Source organism: Brachycentrus maculatus, unplaced genomic scaffold (assembly GCF_059751285.1).
Source record: "Brachycentrus maculatus isolate JH-2025_06_01 unplaced genomic scaffold, ASM5975128v1 h1tg000216l, whole genome shotgun sequence".
NCBI classification, from domain to species: domain Eukaryota; kingdom Metazoa; phylum Arthropoda; class Insecta; order Trichoptera; family Brachycentridae; genus Brachycentrus; species Brachycentrus maculatus.
Genome location: NW_028280967.1, coordinates 804,973 through 830,400, shown reverse-complemented (window position 1 = coordinate 830,400; position 25,428 = coordinate 804,973). Strand labels below are relative to the sequence as shown.

At 34.9% G+C, this 25,428-nt stretch overlaps 1 protein-coding gene across 1 annotated transcript in view; it reads left to right on the top strand.

The window, feature by feature from the left end:
* The window catches only part of LOC148306966 (uncharacterized), a 124,538-nt gene that overhangs the window by 30,771 nt on the left and 68,339 nt on the right, over window positions 1-25,428 (top strand). The window contains exons 9-25 of the mRNA XM_088264131.1: window positions 831-937; window positions 1,301-1,461; window positions 2,285-2,488; window positions 4,692-4,931; window positions 5,737-5,883; window positions 7,164-7,307; window positions 8,536-8,657; window positions 9,199-9,292; window positions 10,557-10,731; window positions 11,336-11,488; window positions 13,880-14,006; window positions 15,276-15,296; window positions 16,821-16,940; window positions 17,966-18,070; window positions 18,181-18,341; window positions 19,474-19,596; window positions 20,418-20,506. Of these exons, the coding sequence (XP_088120257.1) occupies window positions 831-937; window positions 1,301-1,461; window positions 2,285-2,488; window positions 4,692-4,931; window positions 5,737-5,883; window positions 7,164-7,307; window positions 8,536-8,657; window positions 9,199-9,292; window positions 10,557-10,731; window positions 11,336-11,488; window positions 13,880-14,006; window positions 15,276-15,296; window positions 16,821-16,940; window positions 17,966-18,070; window positions 18,181-18,341; window positions 19,474-19,596; window positions 20,418-20,506 (2,293 nt within the window). The remainder of the gene's footprint in view (window positions 1-830; window positions 938-1,300; window positions 1,462-2,284; window positions 2,489-4,691; window positions 4,932-5,736; window positions 5,884-7,163; window positions 7,308-8,535; window positions 8,658-9,198; window positions 9,293-10,556; window positions 10,732-11,335; window positions 11,489-13,879; window positions 14,007-15,275; window positions 15,297-16,820; window positions 16,941-17,965; window positions 18,071-18,180; window positions 18,342-19,473; window positions 19,597-20,417; window positions 20,507-25,428) is intronic.

Below are 25,428 nucleotides of genomic sequence, written 5' to 3'. Positions count from 1 at the left end.
TACTTGAATAATTCACATTTATTTTCACAAAGATTATGCTTACAAATAACTTAGATTTACAGATTTTACTATAGATTTATATTCACAAAAAAATATTTAAATGTTACAAATTTTGTCACGACGATGCACGGGCGTAGGATGTGGCGACAGTTCACTTTGCAGTTGAGGTGACGGAAGAGGATGTACTTAGCCTCGCCATCGCTTATAAAGGCATGGTGACGTCACGCTGTTCGCGATTGCACTGTCGTCTATGGTTTGTCAGGGCTGAACGAGGCACGCACCACACCCTGATGTCCCCCTGATGTCGACTATCACTGAGAGCAATTTTCCTTGCCTTGGGCAGCTTTAAACAGCACCTCGATGGTCCTGATACCCTTCTAATCTCTCATATTCCAGAGCCAGGAGATTTGTCTTTTGCCCACACCTTGTCGACCCTTTATTTTGCCTTTTATGATCAGGTGCAATAGCTCGTACTCCTCTCTTTTTAGCACAAACCCCAGATAGGACACCTTTTGGACCTTGATCTAAGTCTGCAACTATCTCTCTGTTCTTGTTCTTTGGAGCACATTTGCGTTGCTGACCAAACAGTCCATGGAATGCGTAGGATTCTATGATGTAGCCACATTTCGAATGCCTTTAATCGGTTCATAGTGCATAGTGCTGTACGATATTATGGAATCCATTATAGGTTATTGGAATGTCCAAGTTCCTTTGAAGATGATTGTGCAAGAGCAGAGACTTCAAACTCAGAATTCTTCAAATTCTTCCTCAGATATCAAACATTCTTTAATAATATATTTTTCATTTTCGAAATGTGTTTTTTCCCACAGAAATGCTGATGCAAACGCTAGAGCACTGAATGGATTCACACCCCTGCACATAGCTTGTAAGAAAAACAGGATCAAAGTAGTGGAGCTACTCCTCAAATATGGAGCAAGTAAGTTGTTATTAGTTATTATCATTTGTTATATTGTTAATGTATAAAAAATTAACATTCTGTACATAAATTTTAGTAAAAAAGTTTAATTGTAAAACTATACAGTTATATTATTTTTTCTACTTTACAACAAAAAATCTAATTCCCATTTCATCTCCATACATTGCCATATGAAGAGTTTCTAAAATTCACACTGATAAGTTTTTGGGTGAAATGGATAGTAAATAGTCTACTCTGTTTCAAATATCACAGGGCACCATGATATAGCAATTGATGTCAAACCGCAAAACAAGAGAAAAACATCCATTTTAATTTATTCTCCTTTCTTACTTGTTAATAAGTTTTTCGTCATCCATTTTCTAGGTATATCTGCAACTACAGAGTCAGGGTTGACTCCGCTGCACGTGGCAGCCTTCATGGGATGTATGAACATCGTGATATACCTCCTGCAGCACGAGGCCAGCCCTGATGTGCCGACAGTCAGGGGGGAAACCCCGCTCCATTTGGCTGCCAGGGCCAATCAGGTATTTGAACATTGTTTATTACCAACTATATTTTGCAAGTGCTTTATGATTGTACTATTGATTTTTAGAGAGATTAGCGATAGGAGTGATAAAAAATGTTAATTTACAGCGTAATAATAGTAAAATACCATTTTTTGACATCTCATCGAAGATGAAGAAGAAAATGCAAGTCTGAGCATTTACGGGGCTGACGACCGTCATAGGCTGGTTTATGTGATCACTTCACAACATTTTGAGTGTGTCCAAAATGTATGTATGTTTAGTCATAAAATAAACCCTGAAGAGGGCAACAGGTTGTTGCCGAAACTAATTGGTTGTTAATAAAAATCTGAGTGGATCAAAAAACAAAGTCCATTCCGATCAAAACAAAGTCCACTCCGATCAAAAAACAAAGTCCGTGTAACATTCAACAATTCTACCCATTATTGACAACCACACTACTCAAATTCTTGGAAGTTCTATATATGATCACTTAAACCAGCCTATGACGGTCGTCAGCCCCGTAATTGCCCAGACTTCCATATTCTTCTTCATCTTTTATGAGATGTCAAAAAATAATATGTAAATAACTCCTGTAATTGGAGATAATCCAGATTTTATTAAGTATTTGGACACGCTCAAAATGTATTTTATAAATTATTTTACAACCTTAGCATCCTAGAAATGGAGTTAAAGTGTGTTATTTTTATATATGTTATTGTTATATACTGGATAATTGTATAAAACTATATCTTAACGTAGATAATTAAGAATATGTAAGTCTGGGTACTCACAGGGCTTACGTTATATCATCTCTTATATTGTTACATTATATCTTTCACAGACTGACATAATCCGAATCCTTCTGCGCAACGGAGCGGCCGTAGACGCGCGTGCGAGGGAGCAACAGACGGCTCTGCACATCGCTTCGCGCCTCGGCAACGTTGACATTGTCCTCCTCCTTGTGCAGCATGGCGCCCAGCTGGACGCCCTCACAGCGGACAACTATAACGCGCTACATATTGCGGCCAAACAACACAACCACGAGGTAGGTCGTAAATGATTTGTCCATGTAATATGATTGGTTGGCTTGTTCTTATGAATTACCTCGTCATATGGAAAATGAACTTTCTTTGATGACTTGAAATGTCAAATACACATTCTATCCTAACATTTGGTTTTAAATCTTATTGCGTCACTCTCACACTGAAAGTTGTCCATCATCATGGCAATTTCGACAAATGTTACAATGCCATAGAAAAAATAGTCAAAATATGCAATACTACATCTTTTCAGTGCCAATATACGTATGGTGTCGCAAGCCAACTATGCACTCTCGTACAAGCTACCACAAAGAAGATTTAAGGATTTGAAATGTGGTTCTTTAGAAAAATGCTAAAAATATTTGATAAAATAAAATATGTGTTCAATGATAATCTATGGTGTCGCAAGCCAACTTTACACTTATTAACCCTTACTGGTCCAATGTCGAATCTCATTAACATCGATTTTTTGCTCTTAGGTCCCATGTCAGATGTTATTCGACATTTTTTTCATCATTAGTATTATTTATTTAAATTCCAAGCATACATTTTTGTCACTCGTATCTATTACAACAGTATGTGGAGCAGAGGACAAAGGTTTATTTTCCGATGGAATGTAACTGTCTACCTAGATTATGTTTTTAAATTTTGGGGGACCGGAAAGGGTTAAAGCTATCACAGAAAAGATTCAGAAGCATTCAAAATGTGGTTCATTAGAAGATGGCTCAAAATATCATGGCTTGACCAAATTTGAAAGGAAGATGTTTTAGTACGCCTGGTAAAAGAAAGACAAGTCAAAAGACAACAAAAAACATTAAAAAGAAAAGAAAACTAGAGCATGTTATCTGATTATTTGATAAATGTAGAGAAATACAAAGTTATATTACTGGGCAAAGTGAAAAGTATTATCAGCAGGAAGAAGACACATAATCCTGGCTTACCAGGCATAAACATGCGCCGTGGCGGAGTTGGGTAGACGCTCGACTGCGAGACTGGTGTCGCGGGTTCGATTCCCGCCAATTGCAAAATGAATTCAAGATTTTCAATTGCTCTGGGTGTTTGTGATGTATTTTTCATATTTACTTTCCCCACCCTTACTATCCTACCTACAGACAAGCCTCTTAAAGTAGGGACTTTGCGGGTTATTCCTTTAATAATAAAATTAAATTTAAAAAACTTGAAAGAGAGTGGTTCCACTGTAGCGCTACGTTGAAGTTTAGAGCAGCTGCAGACATCGTAAAAGTTACTTTTTGACATCTCATCAAAGATGAAGAAGAATATGGACATCTGGGCATTTACGGGGCTGAGGACCGTAGGCTGGTTTAAGCGATCACTTTACACCCGTGTAACATTCACCAATTCTACCCATTGTCAATAATGGGTAGAATTGAATAACCACACTACTCAAATTCTTGGAAATCGTTCCATATATCGCTCACTCCTTTCAAGAACGTCATAAATCAAAATACTTGATTTTTCAGGAGAACGTTTTTAAAGTTTAAGAATATAATACAATGTATTAAAAATAAATATCAAGCCACTTACTGAACTTTTTACTGTGCAACAGATCTTTTTAGGTAAAATCTGAAGTTTTTTTCTCCTTTTGAAAAATATTTAGTTTTTTGAAAAAAATAATTAAACAATGCCTTGTCTTCAAAATGCAAAAACAACACTTTCTGCCCTGTAGCGGTTAAATATTAAGTTTAAAATATGCCGCTTTTGCTGGGATATAGTACATTTTTTGGGCATTCCGAAAACATGCACAACTAAAAATTTACAATTTTTGATTTATGACGTTCTTGAAAGGAGTGAGCGATATATGAACTAATTTTGAAACATTATTCTTGAATCACTAGAACTTCACTAGAGACATCTATTGGTGAGATGAAACTGTCCATATTCTTCTTCATCTTTGATGAGATGTCAAAAAATAATATGAAAATAGCTTCTGCAATTAGAGATAATCCAGATTCTGTGAACAAGTATTTGGGCACACTTGAAATGTTACCCTAAAAGTTGCTACGATGATTGCCAATCTTTAACGTGGAGAGGCACAATTAAAAGAAGTCCGTCAATTTGGTTAAAAACTTGAGAGAATGGTTCTACTGTAGCACTAATGCCAAATAATATACATTAATTGAGAGCTACAATTAGAAGACTGGAACTTGGAAAAAATTCTGGGATTTTTTAACACAACTTTTTACCTAGGTGGCCGCAGTATTGTTGGAGCATGGCGCTCCACCGAATGCAGTGACCAAGAAAGGCTTCACTCCACTCCATCTAGCGGCCAAATATGGCAACTTGAAGGTGGCCAACCTTCTACTGTCGCAGAAGGGGGCCGAGGTGGACCCCAGAGGCAAGAACGGCGTAACTCCGCTGCACGTCGCCGCGCAATACAAGCACCACGCGGTCGCCACAGCCCTTCTGGACAAAGGGGCAGATCCTAAGGTATGTTTCACAACTACTTGTGACAGTAAGGTACTAATTTGCTTTCTACAGGGTTGATAACTAAACCATGAGTTTTTCCCATATTAAGACAAAAAAAATCAATAAATCAAATCAAACACGACGCATTATCAAATCAATTGCTTGTCACTCGCGTTCTTGGATGCGTTGAAAAAACGCGTAATCAGTTCTTAGTATATACGTATTCATACACCACCAGCGATGCACTTATATCAAGGAAGCGTGTAGTTTTGGCTTATATACGAAATATAAAAGAAAAAACTTGTAACAATTTTATATAATTAAACAATAAAGCATCAAAATAAACTAAACAGATCCTTCCGTTGTAAAAATTCACACTGAAACAGGTTAACATCTTCAGTTACAAATTCTCTTCGTAAACCACGTGTTTAGAAATTGAGTCACATATTTATATTGAAGCATGACTGATTATGGCGCCACCAGTAGAGAAATTTGTGAAGTATTTATTTAGCTTGCTCAGACTTCCAACTTCTTTCGTATAAACAAGAATCTTCTGTGTGTGTCATGTCAGGTCCCCCTGACTTCGACTATCACTTGAGAGTAATTATCCTTATCTTGGGCAGCTCTAAACAGGATCGCGATGGTCCTGATCCCCATTCAATCTCCTATTTTCCGGAGCCAGGAGATGTTTTATATCAAGTTGAGACACCTGTAATATTGACATATCATCTGTAGGGTGAATAATCCAGTGTCTGACATAATAAAAAGATGAACAAAAAGTTGTAGCCATTCTTCAATTCTTGATTAAAATTTGATTTTCTTCCAGGCGGCTGCTAAGAACGGCCACACAGCCCTGCACATCGCAGCTCGGAAGAATCAGATGGAGACCGCTGCAGCTCTCATGGAGCGAGGAGCCGTGGTGGATGCGGAGTCCAGAGCTGGATGCACTCCGCTGCATTTGGCTGCCCATCAGGTAACAAGCTCATCTTACTTATACCATGACTCTCACATAACACAGGAAAGCACTTCCCAGCAAAGCACACGGATCACAATTAACACACTTTATGGAAATGTACATGTGTGGAGGTCCTCACCAAACAGTACAATTTCCATTATTAATGATTTTAACCCAGGAGTACAATAATTAATGTCCAACTTTCTCTGGGGAGTGGGTTTTTTTTTTTACATTAAATATGTATTTTTTTAAAATAAAATCTTTGTATTACGAATATAGAAATAGAAAGATAGACTTCCTATTAGACAAATACTCCATTGAGGAAAATTCGCACCGACGTTCATTTACGTCCATACGTACGGAAAGGCTAAGTTATCAGAAATTCTAGCTTGTGAAATTGTTACATTTTGGTGCGATTTAATGATTTCATTTTGGTTTTAACGCAGGATTGGTCACGTTTTGTCACAACTTTAATTAAGATTTTGATAGAATACAGTTATCAGAACAGATTTGCATTTGATTTTTTTTGTGCAATATTGGAAATGTTACTTTTTGATGAGGACCATTATGTTACTACTAATGGTAATGAGGAAGACGGAAACGCAAAAATGGAAACGATTATTTATTTATCGAAAATTATAAAACACTTATAAGGGCGAGAAGAACAAAGCGACACCAATAGAAAAAGAGCGAGCGCGACGTATATACGTTTAAAATATAATCTTATCTGAGCACACAAAAATTTGCCCTCCACCCTTTATATACAATTTTAAAGGAGTTACATGTGGTGGGGCAATATTATAAACAAATAAAGTCGATGAATTTTCTCTTTGTTCTTCTCGCATACATTTATGAGTACAATTTTCCATATGTAGAACTACAGGATCCCAAAAACAGAAATACATCAAACAAAACCTAACACATACCTCTTTTGGTCAAAATTACTTTGATTATTATCCAATACAGTTAAAAAACCTGCTTCCATTATTCATAAAGTTATTGAAAATGAAACTCTGTATAGAAGAGCTATTGATAAATAGATAATGAAGATGGGTAGATCTGAAATAGATCACATCATTCGGCCATGGCGTATTTCATGGTGGGAGTTGAAGGTAGTAAAATATGAGGAAGATCCTACTAGAAGGACGGAGTAAATCAAGGCTGCCACAAGTTCATTTTTAAAATGTTTTGAGGACAAGGAGAGAGAATGGTAATCCTCAGCAATGAGTATAACAAATGGATAAATGGTTTGTTGAAAGTTTGATAAACATTTCATGGTATTTTGATGTAATTTCCAGGGTCACGCGGAGATGTGCTCTCTGCTGATGGAGCAAGGCGCGGAGGCAGGAAAGCGAGCCAAGAGTGGACTAGCAGCACTGCATCTGGCAGCTCAGGAGGACCATGTGCCAGTGGCTAGTATGCTGGTCAATAACGGTGCCAAGGTATGAAGGATGAATATTTATTTATCAATTGATTCAGCAGTCACTTTGTAGTAATTATCTATCCATTTTTAATTTAAATTTCACTTGGTGAATATCACTATTTCTTAAAACGTATTGTTATACCTGTTTCCATGCATTTTTTTTCTTTATTTTAAATTCTTTTGCATTTCGCAATATAATATAAATACAAGTTCAAATATTATTTTTTTAAATATTAATACAAAAAAATATCTCATAAAGGCATGGCCCGTGTGTGGGTATACATTTTATTTTAAGTTATAGTAAAGGGCACTGGCAAGAATACAATAGATATTATCAGTAACAAAATTAGATTAAATGTGCTAATATAAACATTCAGCATCATTTTCAAACACCATATGATTTCGAAAATTTACTGTACATATGTACAGTGATTTAAAATGATGTGGAATGCATGTGAACATAAGTCATGGTAGATTTTAAGAAATAGTTAATTTTATTACCAAGTGAAATTTAAATTAAAAATAAAACACTACAAAATGCCTGTTTTAGTTGACAAAAGCTCAACAATACATAATTTAAAACTTATTGCAATCAGATATACAATAGTATGAGTCATTCGAACCCTTATCCGTACCCAAATGGTGCATAGGGCACTGCATCATATAAACGCAATGTTATCTTGATCGTTAACACACGAAGGAAAGGTGATCAGCCCTCCGCTTCAGGTACCAGTCCAGGGTAATATTGAAGAAATATTAGAGTTAAAAATCATATATTTATTAGACCCCCCTCTGGGAATCGAACCCGGGACCTCCAGAACGGTAGCCGAGCATGCTGACCATTACATTTCAGAGGCGGACAAGAATAGAATAGTATGAGTAGAAAAGGGTTTTAGTGATATATTCAAGTATATAATTAACATTTAAAAAAAGAAACATTCGTATAAAACCACTTAATGAGTTTTATTTCATTACACACGACTAGTTTCGAAAACTACAGTTGTTTTGTAAAATACAATACATAAACAAATTTTTGTAAAAGGAAACATAGATAAAAATGGTGACGTATTTTGAAAAAGCATGTATTATGTATTTTTTAATTACTTAAATTTTAAATTTTTAATAGATTTTTAATTATCAACATGTCATTCCACAAAGCATATATAATTGACGTGTTTTATTAAAATCTATCCTTTGATTGGCACCAATGGGATGGTTATCATATTATTTATGTGTTGTTTTTACAGGTGGATGTGTGCACAAAAGGTGGCTACACACCTCTTCACGTGGCCAGTCACTTTGGCCAGACAAATATGGTGAAATTCCTATTGGAGTCGGAGGCAGATGTGCAGGCCAACACTTGCCATGGGTCCGTAAAACAAATGCAACTATTCATATTTAAAACCCACCCTTTATACCAATGACAGGTATACACATGTTTTCATCCGCAATGGCAGCGCCATCTATTAAAAATTACAGCAACACGCGTAATACTTAACATTATTTATGGAGGACAGCGTACTTCTTGTGACAGCTGTTGTCACTTACAATGTTCAGTGTTTTCGATTGCATTGTTGGCTCAAAGATTTTGAATACTTTCACGGCTTCACAAGCATTTCAAAACAATTATACTAGCAACAGGCGCAGTGGTGTATACGCTTGACTGCGAAACTGGCATCGCGGATTCGATTCCCGCCAATTTCAAAATTGATTCGATAACATTCATTTTCAATTGTTCTGAGTATTTGTGATGTATTTTTCACATTTACTTTCCCTATCCTACTTGCAGACAAGCCTCTAAAAATAAAGACATTGTGGGTTATTTTTTAATCATTAAAAAACATAAAAAGTACTTTTCATTTTATTTGTTTTCTGCCAGATGGAAGAACTAACTTCTTTTTTACTTTCAGATACACAGCACTCCATCACGCTGCCCAACAGGGCCACATCAATATAGTTAACCTTCTTCTAGAACACAAAGCAGATGCCAATGCTCAAACCAATGTAAGACTCCAATTTCATTACTTAACTTTCTAGTTCCTTCCTTACTTGAAGATCTGAAAACAACGCATACTCAGAAGGTCCTATTCATAGAATAATGTTCTAAAAGGTGATGAATATGCCTTCTTCCGATTTATTGTGAGTGAGAAAATTTAAGGCAGTTGAGGAGTTGGAAGAAAGTTTATGCCCTAGCTGAAAAACATTAGAGTTAAACCAGAATAAGAAAAATGTGGAAGTGTGGGGTGTTTATTGAGCAGTAGAGGACACAAAAGCTTCATCCAGAGTGATTACCAATGTTTAAAGGACCTGATAGGCCATCAGATGCAGTTATAATTAGCTTTAAACCATGGGTGGCCAACATTTTTACCAGCCGGGCCAGATTTTAGAAATCAGATTTCTTTATGGGCCTTAAAAAAATTCTATAAAGAAGATATAACAAAAATATGAATCAAACATATTAATAAAGAAATAACAGTAGGGTAATACAAATAATAAAAAATAATAATAAAAAAATTAAATTGTGATACGTCTGATTTTGTTTGTCAGAACTAAGTGCATCAATGTTGATACATAAACGATTGATGTTATACGCAAACAGTTTTCCAAATGCTCATTAGTGATTCTTGTTCTCATTTGAGATTTAATATGCTTCATTCGACCAGTATCATGGCTACTCGGCTGTCCAAACTCAAAACACAGTAAGGGACATTTTTTTTGTAGTACGTTTTTTTTTGCATTTTTGGACAGTAGATTCTACATAGTCCAAAAATGCAAAAAAAAATTACTAAAAAAATGTCCCTTACTGTGTTTTAAATTTGGACAGCCGTACTGTATTCAGTCAAACTCAAAGTCAAAATGCTATAAAAAGGCTAGTTATTACTAGCCTTTATATAGCATTTTTACTTTGAGTTGCTCTAGCATTCGGTTATAGCAGCTTGTATTCTTATCAATGTGTATTTAAAAATCGATCGCAAAATGCTGTGATTGTTTGTTAACACGAATATACTATAGAATAAATTCTCGCGATAGTTAGATATTTCCATATATATATAATATGATATAAACTACGCACAATAGAATGTTCTTTTGGTGATTTTATGTACACTGAAAGAAAAAATGTGTGAAATGCTTCGCGGGCCACATGTAGACACCCGGCGGGCTGCATGCGGCCCACGGGTTGGCCACCCTTGCTTTAAACCTTCATAATATCATTCGCTGATAATATATCATTGTTAGTTTAATTCCAATTGTTTTCTTGCTTTTTTAGAACGGACAGACCCCTCTGGATATTGCCCAGAGGCTAGGCTATGTGACCGTGATGGATACCCTGAAGGGGGTGTCTGAACCGTCGCCCGGACCTCAGGCCAAGGATGACAAATACAGGCCTGTAGCTCCTGAGACCATGTATGAAACCTTTATGTCTGACTCTGAAGAAGAAGGAGGTATGTCATCTTATCATCATATATCGTCACCTTATTTTATGTTCCATAGATCATTTTAGTAAAATTCACTATTATTTTTTTGACATCTCATCAAAGATGAAGAAGAATATGGAAGTCTGGGCATTTACGGGGCTGACGACCGTCATAGGCTGGTTTAAGTGATCACTTTACACACGTGTAACATTCACCAATTCTACCCATTATTGACAACCACACTACTCAAATTCTTGGAAGTTCTATATATATATGAACCAATTTAGAAACCTTGTTCTTGAATCACTTGAATTCAGATTTTGTGAACAAGTATTTGGACACACTCAAAATGTTGTAAAATTCACTATGATTGAAAACAGTAATGATACACACTCACACATCAAAATTTAATTTAATTTAATTGTATATAACCTAAAATACCACATTTGACAATATCAATAACCAAAAATATAAAAGTAATGGGTCTAGAAAGTTACCCTGCGGTAGAGTTGTCGCCAGTTAAGAATGCCAAACTCTCATAGGATGACCATGGTGGAAAAATACATATCAGTGTATGAAAACATGAACGTTATTTTGTTTTATAAAAATACAATCTGAATTTGTGTTTCAGGTGAAGACACAATGTTGACTGATCAACCATACAGGTACTTGACTGTTGACGATATGAAGTCGTTGGGTGACGACTCTCTGCCCATCGATGTGACAAGGGACGAGAGAGCAGAATCTGTCATCGGACATAAGAACGTGATGGATCTTTCTCAGAGTAAGTAAATTTCTTCTTTATAATGGTTCAATATTATTAAATGTATTAAAATAAAAGTAAAGAGGATTTTTTAACAATTTAATGGAAATGACAAACAACCCCATGGATAAATAAAAATTAAACTAAGAAACCAGCACCCCACTTCTGTAGTAGTCTTCAAACCCTTATCCGTACCCCAATGGTGCATAGGGCACTGCATTATATAAACACAGTGTTATCTTGACCGTTAAGACCAAGGAAAGGTGATCAGCCTTCCGCTCCAGGTACCAGTCCAGAATAATATTGAATAAATATTAGAGTGAAAAAATCACTCATATTTATTTGACCCCCCCTGGGAATCGAACCTGGGACCTCCAGAACGGTAGCCGAGCGTGCTGACCATTACACTATGGAGGCGGACTGCAGTAGTAGGCAGAGAGAACAGAACCCCACATAGCTCCATCTTTGGAAGGATTTTTTGCCTTTTACACAATCGTGCATACCTACCAATTATTTAAATTTTTGATTAGTCCATGCGTGATTAAAGTATTCAACAAGTAATTTAACCCTTATAGTGCTGAGCTTATTTTCACATATTTTGCATAAATTGCTAATTGATTTTCATCATCATTACTAGACGAATTTGACATTTTGTGGGTAGAAATAAAAAACTTTTACTTTAAAAAAAAAATACAAAAATCAATTTTAAATTCACAGCAAAATAATTTTAAATGGTTATTTATAAAAATGAAACAAAGAAAACACTTCGTTTTTTACCACTTGAGTTTTATTATAGACTACATGTTTCAGAAGTTAAACTTCCATCATTCAGGTCTGTATAATAACTAAAATATAAAATATAAAATTGTTCTATAAATAAGGAGAGGGGAAATTAAGGGGAAGGGGTTAGTCAAGGGACGGAGTTTGAAAACAAAGGAAAAATGGAAAGCAATGGTGAAGAATTTTGAAACAATATATTATTGAATAAATTATTATTAGAATTCAGGTTTTTTTGGATTTCTAAATTTTCAAGATAATTCATAATTTGGCCTTTATATGGAACAAGGTGTAATAAATAAATTATTTATTATTATTATTATTTATAAATGATATTAAATTATTAAAAACGTTATACATGCGCGCGCTAAGACACGTCCGTACAGGTTGATACCTAAATCAAATTACGCAATAGTCTGTATTCCGAAGCTCAGCACATTATACGCATTAATAGAGTCCATCTATCGGCGGTTCGCACTCTAAGGGTCAAGTCTTATGTCAAGTCTTCCTTGGTCTGCCTCTAGTTTTATTTCCAGCTACCTTCGCATCATATGTTTTTTACTCCTCTTTCCTCACTCATTTGTTCCACATGTCCAAATCATCTCGGCTGTCCAAAGTCAAAACACAGTAAGGGACATGTTTTTGTAGTAGGTTTTTTTACATTTTTGGACTAAGTAGATTATACTTAGTCCAAAAATGCAAAACAATGTCCCTTATTGTGTTTTGAGTTTGGACAGTCGATGTCACCCGACCTTTAATTTGATCAATTATGCTTATCAAAGCTCTGCATTCATTCCTTATTTCGCCATTCCAACATCCATCATTCATCCTGAGTGGTCGCATTTCGACTGTTTCAACCTATTTTCATTCTCCTTTTGCCAACTCCACGCTTAACTTCCTTACTAGTTATTTTTAGGACTCTGTTGTACACTGTTAGTTTAGCTTCTGCTGTTAGGTCAAAATTTTAAATAAAAAGTGTACTAAAAGAGATCCAGTATTAAATGATCCATCATAGAAGCATGGCTCACAGTCCAAGAGATGTTGCAATATTCATAGTCAACTATTTTTGACATTTTTCAAAGAATATAGCTCTGTGAATACGGAGAAACTATTGTATTTTTAACACTACTTTTATCATTCATCGTTCACTTTGTGTAATACAACTTGGTATTGCACAGAGTTAACGATGAATGGTAAGGAGAGTTATTCACACCAATAGATGTCTCTAGAGAAGTTCTAGTGATTCAATAACAATGTTTCTAAATTGGTTCATGTATATAGAACTTCCAAAATTTGAGTAGTGTGGTTGTCAATAATGGATAGAATTAGTAAATGTTACATGTGTAAAGTATCACTTAAACCAGCCTATGACGGTCGTCAGCCCTGTAAATGCCCAGACTTCTATATTCTTCTTCATCTTTGATGAGATGTCAGAAAATAATATGAAAATAACTCCTGTAATTGGAGATAATCCAGATTTTGTGAACAAGTATTTAGACACACTCAAAAAGTTGTAAGGAGAGTGTTACATTACCATACCACAAAGTTAAAAATGCTTTTAATATACAAAATAGATTGTATTTTTGTTTTCTTTTTACAAGACATTGTTTGGCAGACTGACTTTTCTTTTTACAGCTTCTACAACCAGCGCCCCACCTTATGTGATTGACGAATTGAGCACAGCGAAGGCCGTCAACCACATCTACAACGCTGAAGTCATGAAGGAAGGATATTGCTATAATGTGGATACCACACAGCCAAAGTAAGCTATACCTTTAAAGGCAGGCATGTAGCCATACTATTTTATGATAATTAGATGTAGGAAAAACTTGACAACACTCTAATGTAATGGTTGACTACCCAGTGCTTCAAAAGTGTCTTCTAAAAAGTGGCAATTTGTCACTTATATCTTTTTGGGTGCTCAATTTTTCATGTCCGCCTCCATAGTGTAATGGTCATCACGCTCGGCTACCGTTCTGGAGGTCCCGGGTTCGATTCCCAGGGGGGGGGTCAAATAAATATAAGTGATTTTTTCACTCCAATATTTATTCAATATTACCCTGGACTGGTGCCTGAAGCGGAGGGCTGATCACCTTCCCTTCATGTGTTTGATCAAGATAACACTGTGTTTATATGATGCAGTGCCCTATGCACCATTGGGGTGTAGATAAGGGTTTGAATGAAATGAATGAATTTTTCATATCCTGACTTACCTACTTCAAATTATTTAAAACATATTAAAATTTCTTAAAAACCTTTTTCTTTTCCACTCTGACCATTTTTTCTCATAACTGATCAGCTACTCTGATCAAAAAAAATGTGACGTTTTTCTACCATCAAAATAAATATTTTGGTTCCCTAATTTTAGGACACTCTGTCTGGCAATTTGTATGACCGTGTTAATTAAGATTAACTGTATTTATCTGAAATATTTTTTGGTAGAATATACTTGGGTGATAGAGAAATCAGTGATTAAAGTTATACCTGCGCCGGGCCAGACATTGTGGCCCACGGAGCTGCCTACTAGAATCATACGGGCCAGAATGTCTGGCCTACAGAGTGGTAAGAGTTAATGCAAAAGGACGCAATCCTACCTTTGGTGTCTTAGCTGGTACAATTAACCCCTTGTAGTTGAATAATAAAATATTATTTATGTAAATTTTAGCATGTTTTAAATGATTTGTAGTAGGTAAGTCAGGATATGAACAATTAAGGGGTTAGGCCACTTTTGCTCTGACGGCATTTGTTCGGACTATATTTTGGACTCCTTTTTTACAGCTATATGAAGAAAAAAAAACATTTCTTTACAACCAATGGACCAAATGACACCAGATCATACGAGTCTCACTCTAATACAGTTTTTTGCAAATTTTGGACGCGTAATTTATTCATGAGATGGGATTGTACATTTTAATTGTCTTGTTAATTATTTAATTTTCTTTTACAGGAATATTGTCTGCATATGTTGAGTGAACTGAAGTTAATGTAAATATTTTTGTTTGATCTTTGCTTTCTAATGGACGCTCTTCAGGAGAAAGTTGCAATGGAAAAAGTAAGTGTTTCAATCGCAGAAATCAATTATTTTAGAATTCCCTATTATCAAATCCTAGGTAATGTTGACCCATTTCCAGTGTTTTGAATCAGTTGTGACATTAACACCATATTGCGCAATTGTGACACACTTTATTAATTATTTCAACCACTTAACCTGACTTTCCAAACTTTCCTCAAAGGAATATAACTAACTAAAGCCCCACTGACATTTCTTACTAAAATGGTACTAGTACTGCCATCTGTGGACGAATTTGAACACTAAAACTACATTTCAGATTATTTTCCTATTCCATCCACGATATTTTACTTATAACTAAGTTTGTGTGACGTCAGCATGATGACCTATGAAATAAAATAATTTTAATATATTTTTTTTACTGGTACAAACATTTTTTAAAGAAGAAAATATGTTGCTTATAGCATTTATATAATCTAAAATTGGCATAAATAAAATAATAAAAATAAAAATAAAACTCGATAGAGTATAAGTACTGTACCTGACCACGCCCAATTATTTGAAATGCTTGATTGTGAAAATTTTTGATCGGTCTTCCTCTGCTCCTACTTCCAACTACATTGGCCCCAAAAATTTATTTTACTATTATTTCCTTACTCATTTATTCCACATGTCCAAACTTAACATATTTTTCTTAATTTTACCCATAATGCTTACCTCGCTCTTGCAGTCTTTCCTTATGTCGCCAATCAAACATCTATCATACATTGTTTTGCCACACATTTATCTCAAACATCGCATATCGACTGCGTTCAGTCTACTTTTCAGGCGTTTTAATTTGTTGACTCACCTTTTCCCCGCTCTAGACTCGACGGCCAGAGATCAATTGACGACGTTTTAATAGATGTCTCTGTGTGTTCCATATTTTAAATTAATAAAAAAACGGGACATATGTATGATACAGAGGCTCAAAGAATAGCGAGAAAACTCGCTATTTTTCTATGGCCGGCCTGCTGGGCATGGCCAAGAATGCAAGAAATCTCGCTTTTGGCACAGAAGCGGTTAATTCATTTATTTTTTGTGTATCATTATCACCTTTATCCTATTATTATTATTATTATCCATGTCTTTTTAAGCGCCCTTGAGGTAGTATTTTACAAAAATGGCGCTATACAAATTATCCAAATTATTATTATTATTAACTAACAAACTAACTTGCTAACCATCACGTCACTTCTCCGCAGAGGTAGACAGAGAGAATCGAACGCCACACCACTCTGTCTTTTCAAACATTCTTCGCCTCTTCTACATCCATGCATCTCCTTATACATACCCGACGATTATTACGGCTCCTGACCCGGCCGCTTTCAAGTATTTGATATACCTGATTGTGCCAGGTTTTCCCCGGTCTTCCTCTGCTTCTTAATTTATTTTATTTTATTATTATTATATTACTTTCATCCTACTTTTGCCAACTTCACGCTTTACATCCATAATTTAGGGATGCTACCAAGACTCCAGGAGCCCAAACAAAACTGTCGGTTAATTTATGCTTTTATCTTCCAGTTTCCTTGTCTCTTTTCTGGTGGACGCTCGCGGCGGAGCCATGAGGGGATGCCGGGGTGGGGGGGTGAGGGTGATAGTCCCCCCTCTCTCGGCGCAACAGCCAACAAGGATCACTTGCAGGTTTGTACAGAAACAACTGTGGAGGTCCTCATCAAAAAGTTATATTTCCAATATTGCACAAAAAATCCTTTAAATGCAAATCTGTTCTGTTTACTGTGTTCTATCAAAATCTTAATTAAAGTTGCGACAAAACGTGACCAATCCTGTGTTAAACCAATATGAAATCATTAAATAGCACCATAACGTAACAATTTTACAAGCTAAAATTCCTGATTACTTAAAATCATTTCTAATGGAAATGTAAAGTTTTGGAGAGGACTTATACAACTGTCATTGTATATACAGTAAAACCACTTTTATAAGTTATTAAAGGAACTAGAAAAAATGGAGGGAAAATGATTTAACATCCGACGGAAATATTGCTGGCCTGCAAACTGACAAATCGCTCTTTCAAATCTTTTCCAGTTTGTTGTATTGCGCCAACTCATTGTCAAACGCGTGTAACACAAATATTTTGAAAATTTTTAAAAATAATTTCTTCCAGAGTCTTACTTGTAAAGCGTAACATTTTTTTGTTTTGACTGGTGCGGAAGTCCCGGCTCGTAAGATAATGTTATGAAAAAGGGACTTGATCTTTCGCTGCAACTCGTGGCGAAATGTCGCTTGTTAAGAGAGCGCTCGTTATGAGAGGCGGTCGTTATGAGAGGTTCCACTGTATTAGGGTTAACTGCCAGTTTAGCTTTCTGTAAAACTATAAAAAAACGTTTAATATGTTAATTATGAAGCGCTTTTGAGGTGATTTTTCATGAAAATGGCGCTGCATAAATTGGCCTTTATTGTTTATTAATTACTGATAATAATTTTCATACCAATTCATGTTAAAATTATAAGGTTTTTAAAGAAAATATTGCTTTAAAGACCGTGATTAAAATTTACAAACTGAAAAAAGAAAGAAGAGTGAATTCTAGGAACAGAGTGAATGTCATCAGTTATAGCAAATAAAAACCCATCAATTTCCTCTGCCTACCCCTGATTATTATTATAGATTGTTAAATTTACAATTTTATCCTATATTTTACTTACAGATATGTACGCACACAGAGAGTCAGTCATTTGCCACCCTTGATGGAAGGAGAGGCTCTCGCTAGCAGAGTCCTCGAACTTGGTCCAGTATCAGCTAAATTTATTGGGTAAATGTTCCATCATATCTTAATCACACCTCCTATTAGTCAATTTTTTGAATTTAGTATATTTGTATCAAATGCTTCAGCCTTTTGATGAGTTCACATTTGTTTTCTAGACCAATAATATTGGAGGTGCCGCACTATGCTTCCTTACGGGGAAAGGAGAGAGAGATTGTGATCCTGCGTTCCGACAATGGTACAACATGGAGAGAGCACGCTTTGGAAGCAGCCGACTGCGTGGTCCAAGACATACTGAATGACACATTGGAAATTGACGGTAAGTTGCCGATTCTAAATGTGAGACATTGTATAATTCCATTGATCAATTAACACAAGTCGCATGGGTTCAAATTCATCCGATATTTGTAAATTGATTGTTGAAAGGTTTTTGCCATACTCCTGGTCCAAAATGGAAGCTATAGGCTTCCCGCAGGACTCTGAATAGAAACAAATATTAGAAAATACTTATACATAATTGTATCTTGAATATAATAAAAATAAATAATAAAACCCTTATCCGCACTCTAACCATGCATGGGCCACTGCTTCATATAAACGCAGTGTTATCTTGATAGTTTACACATGAAGGAAAGGTGATCAGCCGTCCGCTTCAGGTACCAGTCCAGGGTAATATGTATTGAATAAATATTACAGTGAAAAAATCACTCATATTTATTTGACCCCCCCTGGGAATCGAACCCGGGACCTACAGAACGGTAGCCGAGCGTGCTGTCCATTACACTACAGAGGCGGATATCTTGAATATACTATAATTTTTTATTTTACAGCAAATAAATACAAATTTAGAAATGTATCATTGAGTTTATAGAAATGCTCTATTTATATACTCGTTTCATACCAGCTTTTATTATCGGTAAGAAGCACAGCATACAAAAGGCAGCAGACAGTCAAATCGATCATGGGGACCATGTTATCGGCCCATCTTTTCTGGAGCCGACCTATTTCTCTCTTCATGTCCCATGGTCTCTTCATGTCGCATGAACTCTGGATGCCCTGGAGTCATCATCATAAGCCACAAATCTTTTTTTTTATAGGGGAATTGCATTTATTATTTACCTTGCTTATTATGTACAAGGTTTATAGATCATTTAGTGGATTTTTGTTTCTTCTAGCTACTTATATATGTTTTTATTTGAATCTGTATTGGGAACAGGAGGGATAATCTAGTGTGGGCCAAACAGGAACTTCTCAGCATTTGCTCATTGCTCAGCCACAAGGCTGCAATGCCTTGGATAAATTGACTTCCTTATTCCATACTCAGATGATACCTTCCAAAGTTTCGGTCTATCAACTCGATCATACGACTTCTACAAATCCACAAATACCCAGGAAAGTCTTTGGGTTTTTTAAAGTGCCATATTTAATAAATGAGAATATTCTTCCACCAGATCCTTCCGAAGAGCCGGGAGCAACACCAGCTCGCATGACCAGGATATTGACGCATGATTTCCCGCAGTACTTTGCGGTCATATCTCGCATAAGACAGGAGGTCCATGCAATTGGACCGGAAGGTGAGTATCTGCATATTTTTTTTACAAAGAAAATGTTTGCAAGAATGTCCAATTCTTAATCAATCGACTTGGCCATATAATTTTTTACAATTTTATTATGATATCAGACACTGGATTATTCACCCTACGGATGATATATCAAAAAACCTGGGATGCTTAGAAATCCATTATCTTTCATATAAAATGATAAATGTTTCACTTTAAGTAAGTTTGTGTCTAGGCTTGATGCATGCGAGTGTACAATGGATTGAATATTTAGAATTGAACATTTAGAAGCCTCAATGTTAAATTTTATATTATTTCTCTTACCTTATGATTCCGGTGCCACGGAAGACCGCCGAAAACCATTCACCGACTATACTCAGCGGAACTTCGAGATGCTGGACTGACTTGCGAGGAAGCCAAGGAGATGGCGCGTGATAGATTTTTTATTTTTATTTATTTAAATCACAATTTATACATATTTAGAACATTTTTTTTTGCAGAGACCCAGAGACCTTATGTGTCTTGTCGGTGGAGTTCTTTTTTAATACATTTTTTATTGTTTTTAAAGATTTTAACCTAATATAGACACAAAAGAGAAAAAAATTATGAATTTAAAAATTTTACAATTTTCATCAAATTAACTCTTTGATAATGACTTAAAGACGTCTCATGTTGGGTATATGTTCCACCTAGGGAGCAAACATGGAAACGAAAAGAAAAATTGCAACACATTGGTATAAGGCTTCTTGCCAGTGTGTGGCAGTCCTCCTCACTTCGTCCACATACGGACCAACCTTACCTTGCTTGAATCAAGCTAACTTTGCTTCCGTTTCCAGGCGGGATGGTGTCCAGCTCGGTGGTGCCGCAGGTGCAGGCCGTGTTCCCGCAGGGCGCGCTCACCAAAAAGATCAAAGTGGGCCTCCAGGTAAACCTGTTCCGCCCGCGCTCCTGCGCCAAGCAAGCGCAGCAGCAGTTCAAGAAGATCACCGTCAATAACGTGGCCAAGAAGAAGCGCTTCACGCTTGTCTGGTAGATGGAGATGTACAAAACTCGCATGGAGACCCTTGCGATTTTCGCAAATTGCAAATTGATTTATAAAATTAGACAAACCGTTTACGTTTATCATACGTTTACATCTTAGACATATTTCATATCGCTCACTCCTTTCAAGAACGTCATAAATAAAAAATCATCAATTTTCAGTTGTGCATGTTTTCGGAATGCCCAGAAAATATACTATATCCCAGCAAAAGACGCATATTTTTAACTTAATATTTACCCGCTACAGGGCAGAAAGTGTTGTTTTTGCATTTTGAAGAAAAGGTATTGTTTAATTATTTTTTTTAAATATACTTATTATTTTTCAAATGGAGAAAAAACCTTCAGGTTTTACCTAAAAAGATCTGTTGCACAAAAAGTTCAATAAGTGGCTTGATATTTATTTTTAATACATTGCATTATATTTTTAAACTTAAAAATCGTTCTCCTGAAAAATCAAGTTTTTTGATTTACGACTTTCTTGAAAGGAGTGAGCGATATATTAAAAGCATTGTTATCTTTGTGATATGGTTATCTAACACTCTCCTTATAATGCATCATTCACATTTTACCATAAGATGTACCAAACTTACATGGAGCTCCTTGCGATTTTTGTAAATTGATCTACAAAATTAGACAAACCTTCATTACGTTGTAGACACTTCACGGCGATGCTTTGAATCACACTGCATCGTCCTCCATCACAGTTTAACTAACCCTAAACCACCTGTCTTATAACCTTTTGTCTAATTTCATTGGTCAGTTGAATACATGGGGGTTTTAACCATATTAGCAACGTCTCATACTTGTTTGACAATACCTTATAACCTTATTTGCAACGTCTCATAATCATGCTTACAATGTTTTATAACCTTGTTAGCAACATCTTATAACCTTGTTAGCAATCTCTTATAACTATATGAGCTTAGAGTCATGTTACAATGTCTTATAACCTTGTTAGCAATGTCTTGTAACTATTTTAACATCGTCTTATAGCCATGTTAACAATGTTTCACAACCATGTTAACAGTGTCTTATAACCTTGTTAGCTACGTCTCATAACCATGTTAGCAACATTTTAAAACCAAGTTAGCAATGTTTGCAATATCGTTTTACGTACATTTTAAGTTATTGCAATATCTTATAACCATGCTAGAAACTTAAAACCATGTTAGCTACGTCTTGCAATGTCATTTTACGAAATAGTTTTCAGATCACCCACCAAATTGAATAACATAGGTTTCTCATCACATTTATGAGGAAAACGGGTACCACAGTTGTCATAAGAGTGCCTTTGCCGGATTGATCTTCAAGAAGAATGACTTCAGAATTATGTTGATCAGTTTTTAACAATCATTCAGATGCTGACCGCGTTTTTCTTAATACCCAAGGCATGATTTTGACAGTTTTTCGAAACATTTTACATAAAATACAATATTAATTGTTAATCAAAATATTAGGAATAAAAAATTGCAAAATAAGCTAGAAACCACTAATTTTATAATTTAAGCGTAATGTAAAAATAAAAGTAAAAATAATTTACAACATTTTGAGTGTGTCCAAATACTTGTTCAAATTTGAGTAGTGTGGTTGTCAATAATGGGTAGAATTGGTGAATGTTACACGTGTGTAAAGTGATCACTTAAACCAGCCTATGACGGTCGTCAGCCCCGTAAATGCTCAGACTTCCATATTCTTCTTCATCTTTGATGAGATGTCAAAAAAAAAAATGTAAAAATAATTCCTTACTTATAATTTCTCTTATACTTATCTGAATTAATAATTATTCAATTTTCTGTCATTTCTGTAAAATTTCTTTTAAATTTTTTCTAATATAGGCATTCTTCATTTAGGTTATTTAAAACTTATATATAAATTAGGTAGTAATTATTTATTAATTTAATAAAAGAGAGCATTGTGGGTACAATAATCGGATTCACTAAGTTTTGTGGCTTAGACATATTATATAAATAATAAAAAAATAAAAAAAATGGTATTTTAAATATTAAACATTTTCATTTAGTTAAAATAGTGGCTACATCATAAAGTTTGATATTTATCTCATTCGATTTGAAGAAAAATGCGACTGTAATAAAATTGATCAACAAAATTAGACATTTTCCTTATTTTGTCTAATTTTTTGATAAAGTTTAAAACAGTTTTAAGCACCTTTAAAATAACAACCCAACCAGGATATACGTTTTTTTCAAATATATCTAGGCCAATAATCGACAAACACTTTGTATACTGCATAATTTCTTGTGGGAAATAGGGTTCTGATCAACAAAATTAGACAAGGCAAGCGATATTGTCTAATTTCGTTGGTCAATTTACAAAAGTCGCATTCTCTCTGATGAACAGGTTCTAAAACATTGACAGGAGTTCATTAAATTTGTTTTTAGCAATTCGGATCCATCGGGAAAGCATTTTTCTTAAGTATATTTTTTTAATAGAACATAAGTTTGCAGTTGCAAAGTTTGAAAGATAATAATTTTGGGTTAAAGGTGTGCCTTTCCAGCACTAAAAATATGCGAAAAATGCACATGAATTAATTTAGCACTAAGGATTTATTGTAAGCTTTTAATTTAATTTACTGAATAGAATTTGAAATCGCTCTAAAACAAAAATCACCTGATAATTTGACAATCGTTTGAGCAATAAGATTCATATTGTCGGGTTGTGGTCCCGTGGTTAGTGTCGCGAAGTCAGAGTTTCTCGGTTCGAACCCACTCTACCACAATTTGATACCAATTTGTAATAATGAGCCGCTTGAGAAATAGTATGAAATTGAAATATTTGTGTAAATGATAAAAACACAAATATTTCTCTTTATTAAAAAAATATATATTTTCGGTCAACTTCAAAATGATACTAAGAAATACTTCGGCATTTTTGTTTAAAAAAATAATATCTTCTGTTTATTGTCTTGGTAAATGATTGTGTGGATTTGAGTTCAAATCCACACAATCCACACAATCCACACGATCCCTGTCACAGCTGGGTACAAGCGAGATAACTTTATACCCGGATTGGAGAAAGGCATTTGAAACCCCCCTAAAAATATATATATATAACACTATATATGTATTAATGTTATTCCTCATATCAAAATATCTTCCACTTTAACTAGTATTGAGGATTTTTTAAAATACACATTATAATTGATATAATTCTTCCTTACAGTAAACAAAACGTTTATTTTAAAATTCTTTCAGACTGTTTTTATTCTTCATACATTCATGAAGTCCCATTTCAAACCCTTATACATTATATTTTTAATGATATCATCGGATAATTCACAATAAACTACTTTCTTTATCTGATTTTACAATAATAATTTTTAATGTTCAAGCTATTTTGATTTGACTACTTTGAGAATTAAAAAAATAGGCGAAGGGTCAAACAACTTACTTTAATTCTCATCATACAATCATCTCATTGATCTCAAATTGCCAAAAATCGTAATATAAAGTACAAAACTACCTACAGTAAGTTTTCACTTAAAATAGTTTTAAGCACTTTTGCCTTTTTTTAAATACAGAAGTAATCAATGTTTAATTTAGCTTAGCATTGAATAAATAAAAGATTTATATCAAAATAATTAGTACGTAAAAAATGCATATACCATGGAACCTCTCATAACAAGTGACAGGTGCCGTAGCGTAGTTGGGTACACGCTCGACTGCGAAACTGGCGTCGCGGGTTCGATTCCCGCCGATTGCAAAATGAATTTAAGAAAGATTTATTTTCAATTCGTCTGGGTGTTTGTGATGTATTTTTCACATTTACCTTCCCTATCCTTACTATCCTACCTGCAGACAAGCATCTAAAATAGATGTTTTGCGAGAAGTAATTCCCATAACAACCAAAGTCCCTTTTTAACGACATAAACTTCGCTCACTCCTTTCAAGAACGTCACAAATCAAAAACCATTAATTTTTAGTTGTGCATGTTTTTGGAATGCCCAAAAAATGTACTTTATTCCAGCATAAGCGGCATATTTTTATATTATTTTTTGACATCTCATCAAAGATGAAGAAGAATATGGAAGTCTGGGCATTTACGGGGCTTACGACCGTCATAGGCTGGTTTAAGTGATCACTTTACACACGTGTAACATTCACCAATTCTACCCATTATTGACAACAACACTACTCAAATTCTTGGAAGTTCTATATATATGAACCAATTTAGAAACCTTGTTCATGAATCACTAGAACTTCACTAGAGACTGGTGAGATTGGTGAGATGTAAATATTTTAAACTTAATTTTTACCTGATACAGGGCAAAAAGTATTGTTTTTGCATTTTGAGGAAAAGGTATTTTTAATTATTTTTTTAAATATCCTAAATATTTTTCAAATGGAGAAAAAACCTTCAAGTTCTACCTAAAAAGATCTTTTGCATAGTAATAAGTTCAGTAAGTGGCTTCATATTTATTTTTAATACATTGTATTATATTTTTCAACTTTAAAAACGTTCTCCTAAAAAATCAAGTTTTTTGATTTATGACATTCTTGAAAGGAGTGAGCGACTTGTGACCCGGGACTTCTGCACCAGTCAAAACAAAAAATGTTTGGCTTAACAAGATTTTCGCTTAGTGAGTAAGATTCTGGAACGAATAATACTCGTTATGAGAGGTTCCACTATAGATTTGCTTAAATATGCAGTAATGTGGATAGATAGCTAGCTGGCTTTGACAGTCAAATTTGTTTTAAAAAGTCTAAATTATTTGTATTTAGCTTTTGGTTAAATTGACCAGACTGACTTTTTTAGTTAACTGCGTAATAAAAAAGTGTTCAGCGATGA